The sequence below is a fragment of the Syngnathus floridae genome, chromosome 18, assembly GCF_059516105.1.
Source record: "Syngnathus floridae isolate MCC-2025c chromosome 18, RoL_Sflo_1.0, whole genome shotgun sequence".
In the NCBI taxonomy this organism is placed as follows: Eukaryota; Metazoa; Chordata; class Actinopteri; order Syngnathiformes; family Syngnathidae; genus Syngnathus; species Syngnathus floridae.
This window is the reverse complement of record NC_142430.1, coordinates 7,652,671-7,672,780: the sequence shown is the minus strand read 5'-3', so window position 1 is coordinate 7,672,780 and position 20,110 is coordinate 7,652,671. Positions and strand designations below refer to the sequence as shown.

The 20,110-nt window shown below is 49.2% G+C and overlaps 1 protein-coding gene across 4 annotated transcripts in view; it reads left to right on the top strand.

The window, feature by feature from the left end:
* Positions 1-20,110, top strand: part of ankfn1b (ankyrin repeat and fibronectin type III domain containing 1b) — a 48,310-nt gene that overhangs the window by 6,641 nt on the left and 21,559 nt on the right. For all 4 annotated transcript variants that reach the window (XM_088360570.1, XM_088360572.1, XM_088360571.1 and 1 more), the window contains 2 exons: positions 1,259-1,437; positions 1,993-2,222. In XM_088360570.1, coding sequence (XP_088216696.1) covers positions 1,259-1,437; positions 1,993-2,222 — 409 coding nt within the window. The remainder of the gene's footprint in view (positions 1-1,258; positions 1,438-1,992; positions 2,223-20,110) is intronic.

Here is a 20,110-nt window from a genome sequence, read left to right as displayed (position 1 = left end):
CACGGCTTCAAAAAGTGATGAAAAGCCTTCATTCTTGACATCTACTGTCAAAGTCAAGCGAAAAATCCCTCTTGTGTATTTCAAACAACCGTTAGTGCAATGCTAATGCTAAACACAACTAGCTCCTCATCAACAAGAACAAAGTTGTGCCAGCAATTAAGAAGCTCTTAACGAAAATCGCCCTATAAAATGAAATGACGAGACTTTATATACTGACAACTTAAGAGCCCCCCCCTCGTTCCCTTTCCTTTCCCCTTGTTTTGTCGCTTAGCAACAGGTTTGTTGCATGAGCGAGAATCCAAATTGCCTGCAGGCGGGGCCGTCATGTCGTTTGGGGTGTTTACAACGCCTTGGCTTTATGTTTCCGCGTGTGTGTGTGTTAATATGTGTGTGTACAATTACCTTACTGACATTAGGCACATGTCACCACTTAAGCATGGAGACGCTGACGTCAGTTCAGCCGAAGAGGGACAACGTAAAATACATCTTGTGCTAAACGTCCGAGAGAATCGAGCGGGCTGGAATGTTCCAGTCAATATCGGAGACTTGACCTCGAGAGACACGGCCGCTACTCTTGCAGACTCATTCGCGCTGATGATTAATGTTGACGAGTTTCCTCTCAAGGCACACTCAAGCTTTTCATTCTCTACTAATTCACTTAAGTCTCTCTTCTTGCTAGTCTTATGTTTGTTGACATTTTTTTTTTTTTTTTATCCTTAGTGGAATATGTGAGATTAGCCTCCTTGAATTTAATCTGCATTATTTGGACTAGTAAGGAATGCAACAAGTAGTAAATATTTTTCAAAACACCAAATGATGTATTTTACACACACATGTCACGTCCCGCCAATCATATTGAGATTATTCGACTGCGTCGTAGCGTGAAAAGCATTTTGCGTTGGTGCGCTGGTGCTTATTGATTGGCGTCCCACCGGGGGAGTTTGTGGCGTCAACCGCCATAAAAGAAAAGCAATTTCTGCTGCTTGTTTTCCTAAATGGCCTCCGACTTGATTATGCTGAGGTGGAAGTAATTTCACGATTGATCTGTACAACTGCTCTCTTGTTGCTCCTTAACAGTAAACCCGCTTGTGTGTGTGTGGGTGGGGGTGTGTTTTCCAACATGCTTGCTAATCATTCTGTTGGAAAAACAACCGAGCCACTCCGGACTTGACGGCATGACCTAAAAGAAGCAATTTTTGATTGATTTATAGTTATTTATAATCAAAACAACACCGATTTTTTTTTTTTCTCCAACTAGGTCGCTGGAAAGGAAGTTGCAGAGACCCATCCTGGCCAAGTCCCGCACCCTTCCCAGCATCCCCCAGTCCCCGCATGTGTCCAGAGTCCATCACTCGGATCTCATTGGAGGAAGTCCGCCCCGCAGAAAGAACCCACCCACTGCCAGCAGCCCAAAAGCCTGCACGCTGCCACCTGAAGGTAAGCGCAATAACTGCAATGAGCAAGTACAGCACAATGAAAAGAGCAGGGGTGCCAAAATTGAACCCTGTGGAACACCATCGTCCTGTATTATTATTCTTATTATATTTTCTACTTGTATTTTATGGCCCCTGAGCTATCAGTGTTCTTTTTCCCCCCCTACCCTGCTGCTCCTGCTGCTGCCGCTCCGTTGCAAATATCAAAATCGAGAGACTTAACGTGGCCCCTTGTTGCCTAGCAACCTCTGTCATTGACCGTAATGCATGCTGCCGCGCTTCTGTCTCCCCTTGTTGCTCATTATGTTTCGGTTGGTACTCAAAGTTTTTTTTTTTGGTTGTAGTTGTTTTCGGTTTTAATGCGTGTGCCGACGCAGCGGCAGGTTTTGTTCCCTACGCCGACAAATAGCAGGGGATTGCGGCATTGTTAATCTTTAATGACAAAATATTTTCCGGAGAGCCCCTTTGCCGCAAATCCAAAAGTGACGACATTGCAAAAAAAGCGGGGCCATTTCTCGCCGTGAATTATGCATGACTCTCCTTTTTTTGTTCTTCACAGGCGAACTGTGGCGCTTGGAGGATGACATGGAAGCTGAAGACGAGCCCGAGCGAGGGGAAGCCAGACCTCGCTCCCGCTCGCCCTTTTCTCACTTCCGGGCTCGCGCCGCTTACCTCCGTAAAAGCATCTCGGCCGACAACCACCTGGACATGAACTGCGACGACAGCTCGGGGGCTCCGGTGGAGGACAGGCCCGCCCGCGGAGGCAAGGCCAAGCTGAAACGCAAATTTGTGAGTTTCCCCTTCTATTTCCAAACCCATCTTTCAATAATAGCCCTAAAAATAAAAACACGCACAACATTTAGACTTCAAGTACACGATTGGCATTAAACATTGAAGAGTCACCCGATCAGGTAACCCAAGACCTCCATTAGCAGCGTGAGCTTTGTAATTGGCTCTCCGGTGTCACAGGTGGAATTGGACCCGAGCGTAGCTCCAAGTCGGTGCGGCGTCTTTATAGCCACAAAATATTTCCGTCTTCGCATGCAAAGGATTACTTTCATATTGGAGATTAATACTTGGCTGCACCGCGATTTAAAGACGGACCCCACGGCGGGAAAGAAATTGAAGGAGCTCATCAGCAGGCGGGATTTTATTAGTTTGGTGCCATGGCGGCTGATCTTACGAGCTGCGGTTGTTTTGGGGTGAGGCTTCATCTCCTCTCTATTGTTTATTGCTTGCCCCTTTTTTAAAAAAAAAAATCAATCTTTTGTGACCACAAGGGGAATATTTCTTGCCGTCCTTTATGGCGCTTTCCCCCTTCTTGAAAATGGAAACAAAAATACAGGAAAGCCGGCAGCCTTAAGCAGCGCGAATGTCGAAACGCACGCTCGGCGAAATCGACAACGAGGACTAACGCGGCGGCACGTAATTAAGTCGAAACATAGAATTGTGTACTGGGGTGCGGTTAATTGGAAAATGGAGCGGATGAGAGGCGGTTAATTATCCCCCCCCATCCCTTGAGCCGTGTGTGTGTCACACTTGCCGGTGTCGCGGCTGTTGATTGAACGGATGTAAACACAGCAAAAAAAAAAAAAGCCTCCGTCATGCTTGTTTTGCTGCCTCGCACGCTGTGACGCCGCTTTTCCCGATGACTCATGCAGTTTCTATACAAAACCCAACCAGAGGAGGCAATTTGAGATCTTGGGTCATCACTACAAGGCACAGCGAATCATTTCCTTTTATTGTGAGATAACAACCCCCCCAACCCAAAGGAGCCTTGTTTTTAACTTAATAATATATAAACATCAGCGGCCCCCGATTGCCCCCCCCCCCTCGCTGACGTCAGAGCGACGTGGGCTGTCATTGTTCCCCGTGGTTGAGAGGACACTTTTGATTGCGTCCATTAATTCTGTCAGGCAAAACAGAATACACACTCAATAGGCAGTCAGACATCCTAAATAGGATGATGAACAATATTGGCTGGCATCCACGGCAGACTCGACTCCCAAATAAATTTGATGGGCTCAACGCAGCGCATGAGAAAAACGTTCGCCGATTATCGAGTTCGCAAATCCAACGTGGTGTCGTGCGGATTTTCGAATTTGCATTTGGCTTATCTTCATCCACTGCAAGGAAGATGAGCTTGACATACTAGATTGAAAAAGAGAGAAAAAAAAATAATAATGTAAAAATTTATAATAAAATATATAAATATAAATTATATTCGTCAATTAGTATTTATGACTTAAGTAGCGATATACTAGAGGCATGAATAGCTTCAATTTTCTTAGTGGCCACACCGTGGCAGCATAACGCCATCAAAAAGGAGACCATGTGAGTGCCTGTGTGTGTATCTGGTGACTCATTCATCCTGAGGTGACTAACACGACCCCCCCATCGTAGCCAAAGTTCGTCGGCGAATGGCCGACCGACATTCATTATCTGCCTGACTTTTACCGGAATGCACAGCAACGAGGAAAAAAAAAAAAAGAAGCCGAGAGCATGCGAGGGAGAAGCCGCACTGTTGGCCACTTTGCGAGACTTAAAAACAAGAGGGGGGGAAAGAAAATGAAAGAAAAGTAGTGATTTTATTTTTCTGCGCTCAGCATTCGTCCCCTGCTGAGCTTTGGGTTTGACAGTCGGGGTTGTGAACTGGTGGCTCAGCAGGATTGCTGCCCAATTGCTTTGACTTATACGCTTCTGTGTATGCGGTAGGGCTGGACCATTACGGGAAAAAAATATTTCGGATTGATATCGATATGGATTCACAAAGACGATTATTCATCGATTCAAAATGCAACTTGAATTGATTCTCGAAAGAACTCAATTCGTATTTTGGGTTCAATTCCTCTCGTCTGAAATAGCGCCCCCCATAAAGAGTGAAACGTGTGCCCCAGCACGCTTTGTGGAACATGCGGCCTCTCGGCAGCTGTTGGTGGCTTTTGATGAAGGGGGCTCTCGGCAAGCCCTTTTCCAAACAGAGGCCGACACACGGGCTATGCGAGGGCATTTGGCATGCCTACGAGCTCGCTGACTTAGACCCCGCGGAGCCACTTGAGCACACTCTGTCCCGTTTTAGAGGCTCGGTCTGTCGGCTCCAGAAGATACCTGTTTGAACTTCAGCGCCCACTTCTGGATGAAGTATGGCCGAGGAGCTATCTTAGAGGCTTAGTTTAGCATCATGCTAGCAAACAATGTAAAATGTCATAGGCTGGCTAATGATTAGCATCCACGTGGTGCCATGTTGAAAAACATGTATTCTTTATCCTCTGGAAAAAAATGACTGATGAATTATAGTAGTTGTGAAGCTCTTCTTTGTTTCTGTCTGGATTACACTGCCTCCTGGTGGCCAAGTTGCAGAAGCCCTTTTTCTCTCTCTTTGCACATTCTTTTCGCGGCTACCGGTTTTGAGAACTCCACAAGCTTCGGACACCTTTGACTCTGAAGAAGCGCGGCGAGATTGATGATGTGACCTACTCGGTTCCAACCAGTCTGTGTTTGCTTTGCCTTTTCCAAAGATCTTCTATTTTGATTTGATAAGTGTTTGATTGCAATCACTCCGCCTTCCTCCCACTCATTTATTTTCTTTAGCGCCTGGCGTGTTTTCCCAAGTAAGCCAGTACAAAACAAACACTATTGATTTCTCCCCCCCCCTCCCTTCTTGCCCCCGCGCTCCCCTCCCCCAAATTCCTCCTCCACTATCAGCCACCATCGGCGTAACGTGCATTTCCTCCTCTATCTCCCCTCCATTGACCTGACTCAATCTGCAGTTGTCCAGCAGATCCCCGGGGTTATCCTCAAGTGGGCCCGAACCCGACTGGCTGGCGATGGAGCGGTTCTCAGGGTCCCGGGCCCTCAGGCACAAAAGGAGGGCCAAAAGCATTTCTTTGAGAGCAGCAAATCTCCTGTCCCCTCGTCTCCCTTTTCCCGGGCCTCCCGTCCTCCGTCCCGGCTCGGCCTCCCCTCGGCCCCCCTCCAGACTCTCTGTCTGCGCTGACACTGCCTTTAATAAGAGGGGGGGGGGGGTAGACTGTTTATTTGTGCGGTGCGAGGTTAAAAACTTCCCCCCTTAATTGACATTCCGGTAACACTTTCCAATAATGGGGCGAGCAATTTCCTTGAAATTGATGTGTGTCCACCACAAGTAAAAACAGCACTTGTAGCTTTCGCTCACCCATGGCTGACCTACACTTGTGCTGCCTTTCTCGGGCACGTCCGCATGCGTGAGAATTCCCGTGATTGGCGTTCCGCCGGCTTCAGCGTTCGGATGACGGATAGCGGCGCATCAAACACACAATGCCGCTCACTGTATTTGTCCCGTGATCAACTCAAGTGAGTCGTAGAATAAACTATGAAGTAATGCGCCTTTTATCCCCCCCACCCCCTACCCCCACCTTGCCCAAAGTAAATAAGTAAATAAATCCACACAAATATTTTCACGTTCATTCATCCCCCCGCATGCTGTTGAGTGACAGCGGCACCACATAGAAAAGCTTCAACAAATCTTTTTTTTTTTTTGCCGCCGGGCTCAGTCAGCGCCGGTGTGTGAGAAAGTACGCAAACACAAACATCTGCAGACGGCATCCTTGGCCGACGGGATGACCGCCAAATAAGACTTGCGGTGCGATGACGCCGGGTGTTAAATGTGTGTGCGTGACGCGGCGTGGGCACGGGTGAGGCTGATAAATGCAGGTATTTGAATTCAAAAGCCTGTCTATGGCGTTCCCCATTCCGTGTTAGCATTGAGCTAGCAGACGTTAACTACGCGCCGTGTATTTGTTTTTGTTAGCGCCTGGAAAAGAAAAGTCATTTTTGAAAATTCAAACGTGCAGGAAACCCCGCGAAGGCGTAAGCCCGACTGCGTGTGTGGCTGCCGGCAGACGCCGGCTGGTTCCCGGCCTTGTCATTCCGTCTCCCACGCCGCCCTCTGATGTGGTTTGGCGGCTGCGGCTTTCACTTTGGAGCGCGGCAGCCACTCGCACTGTTCTCACATGTCTGTGTCAACACACATCGCGCGGCGGTATGCGCCGGCATTCTCAGAAACCAAGACGCGCTCGCCGGACCCGGATGGAAAGATGGAGCGCGGCCCGCCAAAGCGTCTGACTGGACGCCGAAGACTTAATACGCCGTCGGTGGCGTTGGTGGGCTTAGGTTCGCTGATATCAAAGACAGATGTTGGCTCGGCTCCCGAGCGTGTTTGCGTCTGGCGTGAGTGTGACTAATTGTAAAGAGCGAGTGTGTTTTCCCGCAACAAAAACATACTTTTGATCCGACATAATGACACAATCGAATTGGATTATGCAGATCGGCTGCCAAAACCCGGAGGTCCCGCGCTCCACCGATTCCCATTCTGGGCGATCCAAGCATCGCTCAGCATCACCGGCGAACAATGGCGGCTGGCACGGCGAAAGACGTCGCCGTCCGTCTCCCCGCGTTCCTCGTTTTTCCGCCAGGCCTGTCTCTTTAAGGTGCTGTTTGTTTATGCCGAGGCGCAGTTCAGTGAGACCTGTGCAGGCTCAGTGCGAGGCTCCTTTCATAGGGGCTCCATTTTGTTCTTAATAAAATGGCACTCAGTGGCCGGGGGACTGGCAGGCACCCAGCTCCCTGGGAAACCAAAGAATGCTCGCCTTCATTTAGCAACAAACAGCGACTGCCTGAAGAGGTTCGGCTCCTTCGCCCCTGCGTACAGTTGGAATGACCTGGATTCCTGCAGAGTAATAATCATGCCGAATAATACACCGACGAGTCATATTCATAAATTTGCTTCGGCAACAGGTGGAATTCTGACAGCGAAGATTTTGTTGACTTTCAAATATTTTTGCCTGATTCCCAACTGCTAGTTTACGACTTAAATCCGACCCATGTGACTCGAGTCACCCGTCCGACGGATTGACACTCCCGGAACAGACGCGCACATTGTTTAGCATTGCTGCGCCCCCCCCCCCCTCCCCTCCCTGTGTCCCGTCCGTCGCCGTGGCGACTGACTGCGGGGACGTCAGGCAATCAGACGGGAGATTTCCCAGCAGATTGCCGTGGTTGCGTCTGCGGCCTGCGCTCTCGGTTTGATCCCATTAAATTAGGCTGAAACAATTGGGCAGTGCCCGCAGCGTGCACGCAAGCCATTTCTTGATGTCTGCCGTCTTTTGTCGAAGCCACTTGTTTGCCTTTCAACATCCTTTTTATGCCGCTCCGCTTATCTCGCCCCCCCCCCCCCTTTTCCTGATCTTCGGGAGACAACGGTGTTTAGTTGTCAAGGGTCATACAGCGGCTTAAATAGAAAACAGCGGCGCAATCTGCTTGTGAATGTCCATCGTTACGCCGTCTGGGCCGGCAGAACGTAGTCGCCCCATAGCTTTAAAAAAAAAAAAAAAGTCATGCTATCATTAGAAGTTGGCTATAAAAAATACTCCAGAAAAAAAATCAAAAAATGTTTTTTTCTTCCGCCTTTGGAATTGCAGGCGTCTCCATGATGGATTGGCTGCCAAACAGTCCCCCCCTCCCTTGATGAGTTTTTACATAGCTCTGCTTTATTGCACATTTTCCAAGCCTTTAAAGCAGCGCTAATGACCCAACAAACACATATGTACACATTGTGGACACACACACCTGTCATTACTTAGACGCCATGGCATAGTGCGAAACACACACACCCACATGTGCCCTCATTAGATCGCTTTTCAAACCCGGCGCACGAGCGACCCGAATCAAACGCACTTTGGCATCAAAGAACACGCTTTAACACACTCTCACTCCCTTTCACTCTTATCTTCTTTTTTTTTCTCGGGGCTTTTATAGAAGATCAGACTATTTGGCAGATACCTGCGTCCATTAGAGCTCGGCAGTCGCTCGATTCATCGTAATCCAATCGCTTTTTCCACGAGTTTTTTTTTTTAACACAAGTCGAGACGAATTCACTCAATTGACAAAATCGGCCGCCCGACTAAACAATAACAAAAATGTTGACACGTGACAGGTGGAGGAGCAAGAGGGAATCGGAATTTCCCCTCCCTCAAAAGCACATTCATGTCACGATTTAATGAGATACAACGGCAAATGAGTGAGCAAGCAGAATAGGAGCAAGATTCTTTTGGGCCCCGTCCCCTAATTGGCTGACTGACTGCAGAAAGACAACACTGTCTCTCTTTAATGTGGCTGGGGTGAAAGGTCACTGTATTGCATTTGTAAGGTCAGCGGTGGAGGTCGCGCTCAGCTCTGGGCCTTCCTGTTGTAGACAGCAAGGTCATGCCACCTACATAGAGCCCAATTATCCCTGCCAACTAATAACTGCTCGCCTCGTTCCACCGCACAGCGCGCATGCTGACACGCATACATGCCCACACACACACACACACACACATTGCACAATGAATGTCTTTCCCAACGCTCGTTTGTATCCGGGGAGGAAAATAGCTATCAACCCCCATATCGTAAAATGTTTCAAATAATAAACGTCCCCTCTAAAATTGATAAATATATGTGGCTGCCATGTTCCTTGCAGAGGATAAAGAATACATGTTTTATTGTCTGTCTACATGTGTTGTTCCTCCATTTGTGTTCACATATCCATAAAAGTTAGCGAATCTAGCTAATGCTCGTTATTTTCCGTCGAGTCTCCCCAGTCAAGCCGTCTGCTCGCTTTACGTAACGACGCAATCTCATTCCTTCTATTAAGTTTAAGATTGCAATGACCTCGGTTAATTTCTTAGAACCTTTTTTGCTTCAAAGTCAAGTCTTATCTTCACGACCGGGTTTCTTCCAGAAGCGAAGGCTTAGCGTTATCTCGCGCGCGGCCCTTCATCGTACTCGAGCCACGGCGTGAGCGTCGCCGTGCAATTTCCACCCCGCCGACTTAACAGGCTCCCATCAAAGCCGAATCGGACCCGTGCCAAAGCCACGAGTACACAACGCAAGAATCAAAGAGAGGAGACCAGAGAGAGGAGATATTTTAAGGTGGATCTCACCCTGGCTAATGCCCTCTTCACTAAGGTGGAATGGCACATAAGCTCCCATTAATACAGGAATGAGTTGAATTTAGCTCCGTCTGCCCCCCCCCCCCCTAGCTTTCCATGAAGTGCGCGCACAACACTTACGGCATGCCACACCCTCCCGACCCCCCCCCTCTCTTTTCACTCCCCTTTGTTCTCTAACTATAGCCACAGCCGTGCCAAGGCCCGGAGACTTAAATATTCCACTATAAAACAAGCGGTAATGAACATGAAAAGCGCCGCGTGCCGCTAGTTGACCGCGCGGCTAAGCGCCAACATTGCGTGCACTCGCAGCGATCGACAAGGCGCTCCAAAGTGTCTATTATTTATTTGAACGTAAAGAGTCGTCCCGAAAATAAAAGTTCTTCGTGACTTCCCCACCTTTGGCTATGTGTGAAAGCCACATTAAAAGCATATGTGGACTTTCTGCAACACAGGTGCCCCCCCCCCCCCCCCCCCCCCCCCACCCCTCGACTGCAGGTTCAAAGCGTGACGATGAGAGGTGTCGAGACCTGGGAATGGAAAATGATTGATCCGCTTTAAGTGTCCTATAAATCCAGCAGCTGATGGGGGTATAAATTGGGGGCGCGCGTGTCTATCCTACCTGGCAACCCATCAGGATATTTATAATGTCGATCCTGCCAGAAGACCTTGACAAACCCAACCACTGTTACATTCAGGTACCGTGGTTGTCTGGAGCTCCTTTAGGTGTCCCCGAGGTCTCTTTGACCAGGGCAAGTCATCCCACTGAGATATGCCCCCCCCCTCCATCCACTCCCCAGCTGTCATTGAGCTTCACATCCCTTATCCAGCGCTCCACAATGAAGTGGCCAAAAGCCAGCGGATGCCACTGACAGAACCCGCACGTGCCTGCAAATGTGCAGAAGGAACCGTGTGGGACGTAGATGGGGGAGAGTGGGGGGGGGTTGTCTTTCCCCCCAGACACAAGTTGCTCAGTTTTTTGGAAAGTCTCCGGCCCACCCAAGAGGAAGGAGTCGGAGGAGGTGGAGCTGGTGTTGCTGCTGCTGTTGGTGGGGGGGCAAGTGAGCAGAGGCCTTGGGGGGGAACAAAGCCTTATTTCAAACTTGCCGAAAACAGGGGTCTTTATGCCGCGATGCCCCCCCCTGTGTAGGGAGATGTTATCGCAAAGATGCAATATCCACCTCGGCATAGGCCTCCAGTGTTACGCTAAGTACCCCGGGGCGCTGACCTCACTAATGAAGTCTCCCTTGGCTGCCGTGGTTCACTACTGTACCCTCCTTTGTCTTGGTCCCGGGCCAGAAGATGCTCTTGCGTCTTCATATCTGAGCCCCTCGTGGCAAGCTTTGAAGTCTCCGCTTGATTTACTGTCCGGCTGCCCCGTACAGTCCGTTACGACTTTGAAGCTTTGCGTTATCTCACCGTGGAAGCCTCCTCTTTCAAGCTTTGCTCTGACTTTTATACGTGGCCTTGAGTTTCGTGCTCCTCGGGCAGGATTTGCATGTCAAACTTCTGTTTTGCCGCTAAGCCGGCAGCGGTCTCGGAAGTCTCCCTCTCTAAATCCCGCAATGCCCTGCCCCGAGAGAGCCTAAGTGGAAAGTTTGCTTTTGCACCCGCCGGGTTCGAAGATGAAAGGTTTTTTTTTTTGGGGACGACACGGGTCGGCGAGGTGGGTAAAGGCGGAGTATTGGGCGGTTGGGGGCTTATATCTCTTTATCCCGTCTGGCGTGCTGTGGCTGGGCTTGACCCACATCAGCTGTTCGCTTTTCTCCGGCTGCCAGTCGCCGTGCGGCCCAAAGATGGGCTGTCTGCGCGAGGATTACCTGGACCCGTGCCCTTTGGTTCCCCTTTGCTCTGAATATCCAAGCGCCCAAATGGCCTCACCTGAGCGCGGCGGGGGGTGCGGTTATAAAAAGATGAAAAGTTGTAGGGCTGAACTTGCGGTTTGCTCGAGGGTTGAGCCGGGATTAGTCGGCGGCTGGTGGTTATTGATTCAATTTGGGATGCTTTTTTATCCGCGAGCCGCCTAAGGCCGGCGGACGCTCTGGGTTCCTGCGACGGGCCCCAATCCCCCGAAATATGCCTTTGGTGGTGGAGGAGATGCTCCGAATGCCTGCACCGCAGCAGCCGAGGCATCTGTCATGCGCGTGGAGGCCCGAGTCGGCAGCGGGGATCAGCCGGGGCTCTGCGTGTTGGCCGCGGGTTTTAGCCGGTGCTGAGAGCTGGAGTAGAGAATGAGTCCGGCATGCTTTTGGTATGCAAGTACAATTTGCGCTGATGCCGGCTAGCCACGGCCGCACGGACGGCGATTCGGTTCTCCCGGCCGCCTTACCTCACCCGGTGTTTATTCTGAGGTCGTCATTGGCGGGAAGGCCGTCCCTTGGCGCCGCCCGAGTCGAAATCACGCGTGGACAGATGGAGCCGCGCAAATAGCCGCGTTTGATGTCCCTCCCCGGGGGGTCTCGTACGCACCGTCACCCTCCGAGATAGCGCTGACAGATGGACGGGGACCCAGCGGGGACCGGGACGCACAAATGTGAAACACAAGGAGGCGTGAGTGAGCAAGACGGATGGCTCCACGTATGAATCAACGTGGGAGGCGACAGATTATCATCAATCGTCTCCAGACGATATCGTTCATAAAACTCAGGGCTTGATCCTTTTCCAGGTGGCCACTAGAGGCTGACAAACTGCTGTGAACAATCACAGCCAGTTTGAGTTCTTCTCCCTGGTCCAAGGGGAAGATTTTCGGACTGTCCTCATTTGGGTCGGGGGGATGTTTTCACCAAATACCGGTTATGCAATGTTGACCTACATTGGATCTTTCCATCGTAGCGCGGCCATCTGACTTTTGGCTCCCGGTTTTCATAAGCCACTCAAGTCCAAATGCCAAAGGTTTAGCTCAAGAATGCAATGTGAAGTTTCAGCACACAGCTAAGACGTCAATGTTTCATTGTTTTCGATATTCTGGACGCAAGAAGGAATATTGTCTCGCCCTCCCTCCCTCTAATGACCTCCAGTAGCTGCACAAGGCCAGACGTGATCAGCGTCTCCCTTTTTTTTTTTTTTTTTTTTCACCATTTGGCTGTGGCCTGCTCTTTCTGTCTGCTTCTCAACTGCACCAGACCTGTCGTAAGCGGGACCTCCTCGCCGTACTCAATTAGACCCTTGTCTAGCCCATAAACATTCCCTATTTTGGAATTTATGAACCAGACACGAGCAAGTGACAGCGCTCGCATCCTATGTAATGGGGAGGGGAGTTTCTTCACTTGTTCCAAACATCACGCATTTCCCGTAGCGTGGAAAAAATACGGCAAGACACTTTTGGGGAAGCGCCCCTTTAATCCCACCAAAGGTCAACCTCGATGCCGATCCTCGGCTTCCTCCGCTGGCTCAAGTGATGATGCAAGAGCACATTGCAGGCCACCCCCCAACCCCTCCCCTCCCTTCCCTGACTTCAGTCTTTCCTTTCTCAGCCCACTCCCAACCGACATGGCACCCATCGGGCAGGAGACCAGGCTCGGGATTCTGAGGTGGCGCCCAGACTGGGATTATTTACAAGAGCTGCAGCGCTGCACAGACTGTGCTGTGGTATTTCTTCTTCCAAATGCCTTGGAAGGGAAGGCATGTGATGGGGGAACACACAATCTCCAGGGCCCGTCACTCTCTCTCTCACTCAAAGCGCTTCCTCTCTCTCTCTCTCTCTCTTTGGCTCGCCGGCGTCAAGATTTACGGCGCTCGCGCGACTACCGCTCGGAGTCATTTACGATCTTAGGAGTATAAAAGCGTATGTCTTGCATTAAGACTTTGTTTCGGGAAGAAAGAGGGGGAGCGATGATCTAACGCAAAGCTCAATTTCGCTCGGTCGCAATTAATTCGGCAATGTTATCACTTCCCTAAGACAAATCTCGGACTTGACGCCGTTACCGTGTTTTGGGAGATATCGGAGAACGCCGCGAGGTGCCAAGGGGGGGTGCACGAACGGGATCCGGCATTGATGCCGCGTCGGACATAGCCAGAATAGTCGGCAGTTCACGGGTATCTCTGGACACGCAAACACTGTAAATCAGAGAGGCCTGGAGGTGGTAAAAGGGGGAATATGAATGAGCGAGAGGGGGGGGGTCTTTTGTTTTCTGCGAGGCGTTGTGATGTCAGCGAAGGTCGTCGGCGAGATTGGGTGTCAGCGTCCGGATACTTTTGTCCGTAGTTGAAAGCAGATGATGTCTCCATGCACCGTCATACTCTCTTCCAATATTTTTTTTCCCTCTTATGTCAGCGAAAAATTCAAACGGCCTCCGACGATCAAATGCGTCGAGCGGCCAAAAAATGTGAATCTTTGTTCTCCGTGCCTGAAGTCGAACACAAAAAAAACGATATTTAATAGCTCATTACTCTAGCGTCGTTAAGTCAAATCCTTGGCTGCCTTTCCTGGAAAGAAAAATAAATAAATAAAATGAGGTCATGCATCTTAAAAAAGAAAAAAAGGAGTACGATCTTGCCCAATATTTAAACATAGATCGCCGTGCTCATGTTTTCGCCCGTATTTGAGTTAGCGTGTTCCATTTAGTTTACTGTTTTAATAAAAAGCCCTTCTCCCGGACGAGGTAATATTGCGGGTCTCCATGGCAACCACAGCCAGCACGCATGAGCGAGACTGGAGAACACGGCCGTCCGCAGCCAAGCCAGGCGGGCGGACAATTTTAACCTTGACATTTTTTGGAGAGATACTGTTACAATTTAGTCCAAGAGTTCCCATCACTTACCCAGCCATGAAACTCAATTTAGATGTTCATTCCAGTTTTGGATACCGACCCCCCCCCCCCCCCCCCTCCCCCCCGCCCTCAGTTTTCACTATAGGCTCCAAATAAGCAGACGCACTTAAAACCCGGCGCTGGTTTCTGTCTCGTAGCGCGCCGAGATGACGAAGCAACGGCAAAGCCTTTTTGGAGAGACCCTCGAGTGAGGGAATAGCGCCGGCCCCCGAGACGCCTCGGAGCTGTCGGGATACACATTGGATGACCCACAAAAATGAGCCCCCGGCCGGCCGGCGTTGGCTTGCCCCTCTGGCTTTACACAAATATACACACACAGCAGTGGAAAAGTGTGACTGGAGACGTTTAAGGAACATGTAGAGAGGATGATGGGAGAAATCAACGGTTAGAAGGCGGTTTGTAAATTCATTCATATCCCCCCCCCCCCTATTTTCTCCTCCTCCCGCTATTACTCAGTCCCCCAAGCCAAACCGCAGTGGGTGAATCAGTTATCCTTATAAACAGGCCACAGGCACACAATGGCGCCTCCGACGTTACATCCAAAGGAGAGAGTGAACGAAGCAATTAAAAAAAAAAAAAAAAAAAAAGGGCTTTTTTTAGCACCTCCAAACGCTCGCTCAACAGATGACGTTCGTGTTATCGTTCGCTTTACGAGCGTTTTGCGGCCGGCGCTGATGCGGAATATTTGTCTTTTTTAAATGTCAGCTTCATGGCGGGAAGAAGAGACAACAAGAAGAACTGCAGGAGATGTAGGAAAGATTAGCCCCGCCCCCCCCGTGATAATCCAGTCATATTATAAATAACGACATTGCGGCTTGTTGTCTGGAGATGAACATGAAACGGTTAATTAATGGTTTGGCGCACTTTCCCTTACATGAAGACTCCGCCTAGCCGACATGAAAGCTTTTTGTCCCGATCGGTAACGGCTTACAAGAACCGTCAGCTCTTGACATGTTAACAAACAGCTCACCATGGACTTTGGCGGCGCATTCCTGCGGCGGCGCTCGCTTTTGGCGCGGCTCGCTCGGGGCCCCGCCGCGTGATCAAGCGTTGGTTTTTCCTTTCCTTGCCTCGCGTTCTGCTTCTGTTAGTAATTACAGCGCTGCCAACGTGCTTTGTAGTCCTAAGTGGGGTTAGGGGAGGTTAATACTGGAGATTTTTCAAATTGCCGTCCAACGTGGAGTCATAAGGCATCTTTCAAATGAGTCAATATCCCAAAAAAAAAAAAAAAAATCACATTCCGAATCCGTCCCGCTTTATTAGCGCTTCCAATAACATTATTAGTCAGCCAGTTCAAATTCCCACTACGCTAATTCCACTTATCCCGTTGGAGAAAATTGCTAATTGACGTTGCTCACGGACGCTCTGGTTTTTTTTTTTCGAGAGCCCGGGCCATGAAAGGCTGGCTGTGTTGCGCCTGATGCTGTGCGATGGAGCCTGTGGCGCTACGTATATTTAGGTGTCTGGTTTGGGACAGGAAGAGGGGCAAGCGTTGAGGTTATTTGATTGCTTCATTACGGTCATATATATGGTCATGTATTTATGTATACTTTGTTATGTATGTCATTACATGTACACTAGTGAGTGTTTGTTTGTTTGTGTGTGCATGTGTGTGTCTGTGCGTGCGTGTGTGTGTGTGTGTGTGTTCTATGTGTGAGCGAGTAAAGAGGGCTCAGTGTTTGGACCACCCTGCGAGCTGGGCTGAGTGACAGCATGGGCCTCAAGACACTCGCAGCGCACACACACACACATCGAGGACACACACACACACACACACGCGTGCGCACTCACACATTTTCAAGCTCATTTTTCAACATGTCTTTTACTCTATTAATGTCTCATGACCAAATACATATCAGGCTCCAAAGCAAACACGGCAGATTAAAATTGAATAAATCACCTTCGGGATCGAGGACAGAAGACACACACACACACGCGCGCACACGCATTCCCGAGCGACGCCGTACCACCCAACGCGTATCAGCAACTTTTACCGTGACCTCGCCGCCCGCACACCTGATCTCAAGCCAGAGCGTCATTCCGAGGTGCTTTCAGAGACAATATTTTCCCCCCCGGCTATGAAATAAATGCGGCGATGACATCAAGCCAAATGAATCAGTTCGCCTTTCGAATTGAATCGGCTCTCCCCGGTTGTCTGAACGACCGCCTCGAATGAAAAAAAAAAAAAGTCGGATCCTCGCCGCGGCGGTGATGTCATCTGCGTTGAAATCGGATTTTATTCGATTCTCCTCAGCCCCTCCCCTCTCCTCGCATTTCTCATTAGAGTCACTGTGAAGCCAGTGTATCATGTAGGTCACACTTAGACGCACTTGTTGACTTTTCTATACCCATGAGGACATTGTATAGACTCGCTATTTATTTTGTGGAAGCCTACACAAATATTTCAACCTTGCCACATTTTATTAGAGGAGGGAGGGGGGGGTGAAAACCTGACCTTTTTGATTATGTTTGTTTTGTTTAGTGTGTGTCTGAGCGTGTGTTTTTTTTCCCCACTACTTATCTAAACCTATGGAAAGGCCACACAAGTACTTTTTGTCCAAGTCGAGTGGAGGATTGTAATGGAAGCTAATGAAAGTCGCAGCATAACATATTCGTCAGCGGCAGATGTTTGCACGGCTGCCATGCTTGTTTGGTGCCTATGTATTTTTTTTGGGGGGGGGGGGATTTTCTAAAAATAATGATTGTGTAATTAAGCAGTAAACGGGGCACCTGCAATGACTTGCGACAGGCGGGATGTGTTCTCGGCGAATGAATCGGCTTGTGTGGGAAAAAAAAAAGTTTTTTTTCGTCCAAGTCCAGACAATCGGATTTCAAATTGATCCATGTTTGACCCCTTCAATGTCGCCGCGGGCAGTCGCACTTGAAATCTGGAATAACACAAAACTTGGGAGCTTCGAGTGGAACTCATCGAGTGCGAAATGATACGCCAGTTGGATGGCTCCGTCTGGCTCGGAAAAGTCATAAAACATTCAAGTGTTGAAAAAAGCAAGCGGGCCAGACCAAACTGTCATTATTATCAATATCATCATTATCATTATAACCCGAGCCAGTGCATATTTTTTAAACAAGCCAAAAAAAAAACCTCTCAAATTAAAAATACATAAAAAAAAACTAAAAAATACAAAAAAAAAGAAAAAAACAAAACTAAAAATACAAAAAAAACGACATTGTCGTCGAGTATCGACGTCTCGCTACATCCGCGCTGGGCTTAAGAGACTTTGCAGAGGCAGCGCTGAGCTGATCTCTCCCTGATTAAAAGCAGGGGCCACGGCTAATGTTTGGATGGGCCATTTAATACTAATGAGGGAAAATAAATAGCGCCGTGGCCGTCGGCATGCAGAGATCTCGACGTATTGGCGCACATCAGAGCAAAGCACTGATTAAGAAGAGTGATGTCACCGCCCGGCGAGCCTTTAACTGCAACCACATGAGCTGTCTTGCCATGTTCTTTGCTAATAATAATAATAATATCATTCAATTTTCTAATTACTATAATGTGACCTCTTACTCGCTCATTAACTGAGGATTTTTTTTTTTTTCAAAGTGACTTTCTAGGATTCAGACTCGTGAGAATTCTAGTTGACAGTTGACATTTAGTTTAATATTTATTTTATATGTTTATTTGTTTTATTTTAGTTTTTTTTAGATTTTTTTTTTGTCCCATGCCCTAAAATTGAAAGTCTGACTTTTTCTGTGATTTTGGGTGCAAAGCTCGCTTGATATGGATCGCAACTTGCCCCCCCTTCCCCTAAACTGCCACTTTAGGCACCGATTTGAGCCTTCCATCATTTCCTTTGTTGCGATTCCAAGAACTTGGCTGCCGATGATAGCGGGCACCGCCAGCCCGTCTTAACGGATTCCAAACACGCACACCCCCCCCTCCCTCTTTTCCTTTCACGTCATGACTTTTTTACGATTACAAGTTGCCTTCGGTTTGAGCTGGCGTTGAGTTATCTCTCAATCCGTCGCTCTTCCAAGATCTAATGGGCAATTATCAGCCGCCGAGACATTAATGGGTGTCCCGTTTCGCAGAGTCCCCTGTTATTTATATCAACAAGTGTTGGAAACGTGGCAGACTCGTGCTAACCGCCGGCTCGATTCTCTTCGAAGGAATCCCACGCCCATTGTAAGCCGGGGGCCTGACCGCAAGCGTATAAATCTGGCGTCGTCGCTTTTTCGACGTCCAGCGTAAATGCCCAAAAGTGTATAGCGACGGCCCGGCGAATACGCACACGCGTGGCGGCCACCCCGCGCAAAGCCACATAAACAGACGGGCCCGCCTCCCACACACCGCAGGCACATACATATGCGGACCCCCCCGCCCCCCCCAGGCCCACCACCAACATCAACAGCCACAGACTCGGTGACATCATGGCTTGGATGACAGCACGTCTTCCAGAGCCATTAGTGTGATTGTAGGTGGCTCCGCCGCGGTGATTTATAGCTGACTATGCATCTCTCGCCGCTCTGTTGATTTATGGAACGGGTTTCGGGTCTGGTCCACAGAGCAACCTGTCAGTCGACGCGAACTTAAGATCCGAACAATCGACGCGTCGTTTCCGATGTTTGACCGTGACGGCTTTTTAAAGCGTCGCTGTTAATAACCGGGCTGAAAAATGGATGAAGTGAAATCAAAAGAAAGAAGTCAGTGTCTCACCTCGTCGCCGTCGTCGGGGTTTGTTTGAATTGTGCGTTTACGGCGCGTACTACGCTTTGCGTTCCATAAAACATAAATTATTTGACCTCTCCGGCTTATGAAAGCCTTGCATAAACTCTCAAACACCTTGTTGTTATTTTTGGACTATTTTAGCTCAGCAGTGACTTTATTCATCCCAAAGGAGACGTTAAGGCTGAGTAGAAGCCGACACGATAAAGCCGTGGATGCCCGAAAAGTATTTCGGGGGTTCGAAAATTTCGCCGACCGACGCTTTTTGTCACTTTTTCCAGTTCCATTGTCTCTTTTAACTCTGTTTTTCTTTGCATCTTCTCTCCAAACCACGTTGTGCTGGCTCGCCGCTGTTGATCAAAGCGAAGTTTGCATCAAAAAATGTTAAAAAAAAAAAAAAAAAAAACGGTGTCTCCTGCGTCGTGTTTCACAGCAGCGCCCGCCGGCTTGTTTGACATTTCCGCCAACTATGACTAATGATCCCCCGGCGCTCACTCAACGGACGATAAGGTGGCTTCGTTTTTCTTTCCTTTTTCTGCGTATGCGCGTCCACCACGGGAACGCGTGACTCATCCAGCACGCCGACCGTCAAACGTACAGATATAGAAAAGCAAAAAAAGGTCACCGGGGTGGGGGGGGAATTGATCCCAAATTGATCCGGGTGTGATGTCAGAAACTCATTGGCTTTCAATGTCATGGTCGTTATAAGCCACTTGAAAGGCGGATTTATCGTATTGATCTACCGATTGCGCAACACCTACGTGTTTGTGTGGTTAATCCAGTTTAACGCTGCAGGTTAAAAATAAAGAGCGCATCCCGGAATCTTCACAACTTCTTCATCCCACCGGAACACCCCACCCTCCCACCCACCTCCATCCATTTCCTCCAGCAACTGTATCTATAATGAGCATGTCCTCCAACCTTCCTTCCCTCAGCACCACCTATTCTCTCACTCCGCTCCCCCCCCCCTCCCCATCCTCTCACTCATGTCCTCCCCCTGTTTTCACTCTGTGCAGAATTGGTAGAAGCTTATCGCCTAGCAACCACAATTAAAGTACAACAAGTCGGTGGCGGTTGCAGCCGCCATCGAAGCGAGCTTTTTCAAAAAAAAAAAAAAAAAAGCGCTAGGAAGAAGAAAATGCGACCGATCGGCTCGGGGCTGAAGAGGGTGAGCAGGTGAACGGCAATTAGAGGCGGCGACGGAACCGCATCGAGAGCGCTTTTCGAAGGGGGGGGGGGCTGAACGGCGAGGAG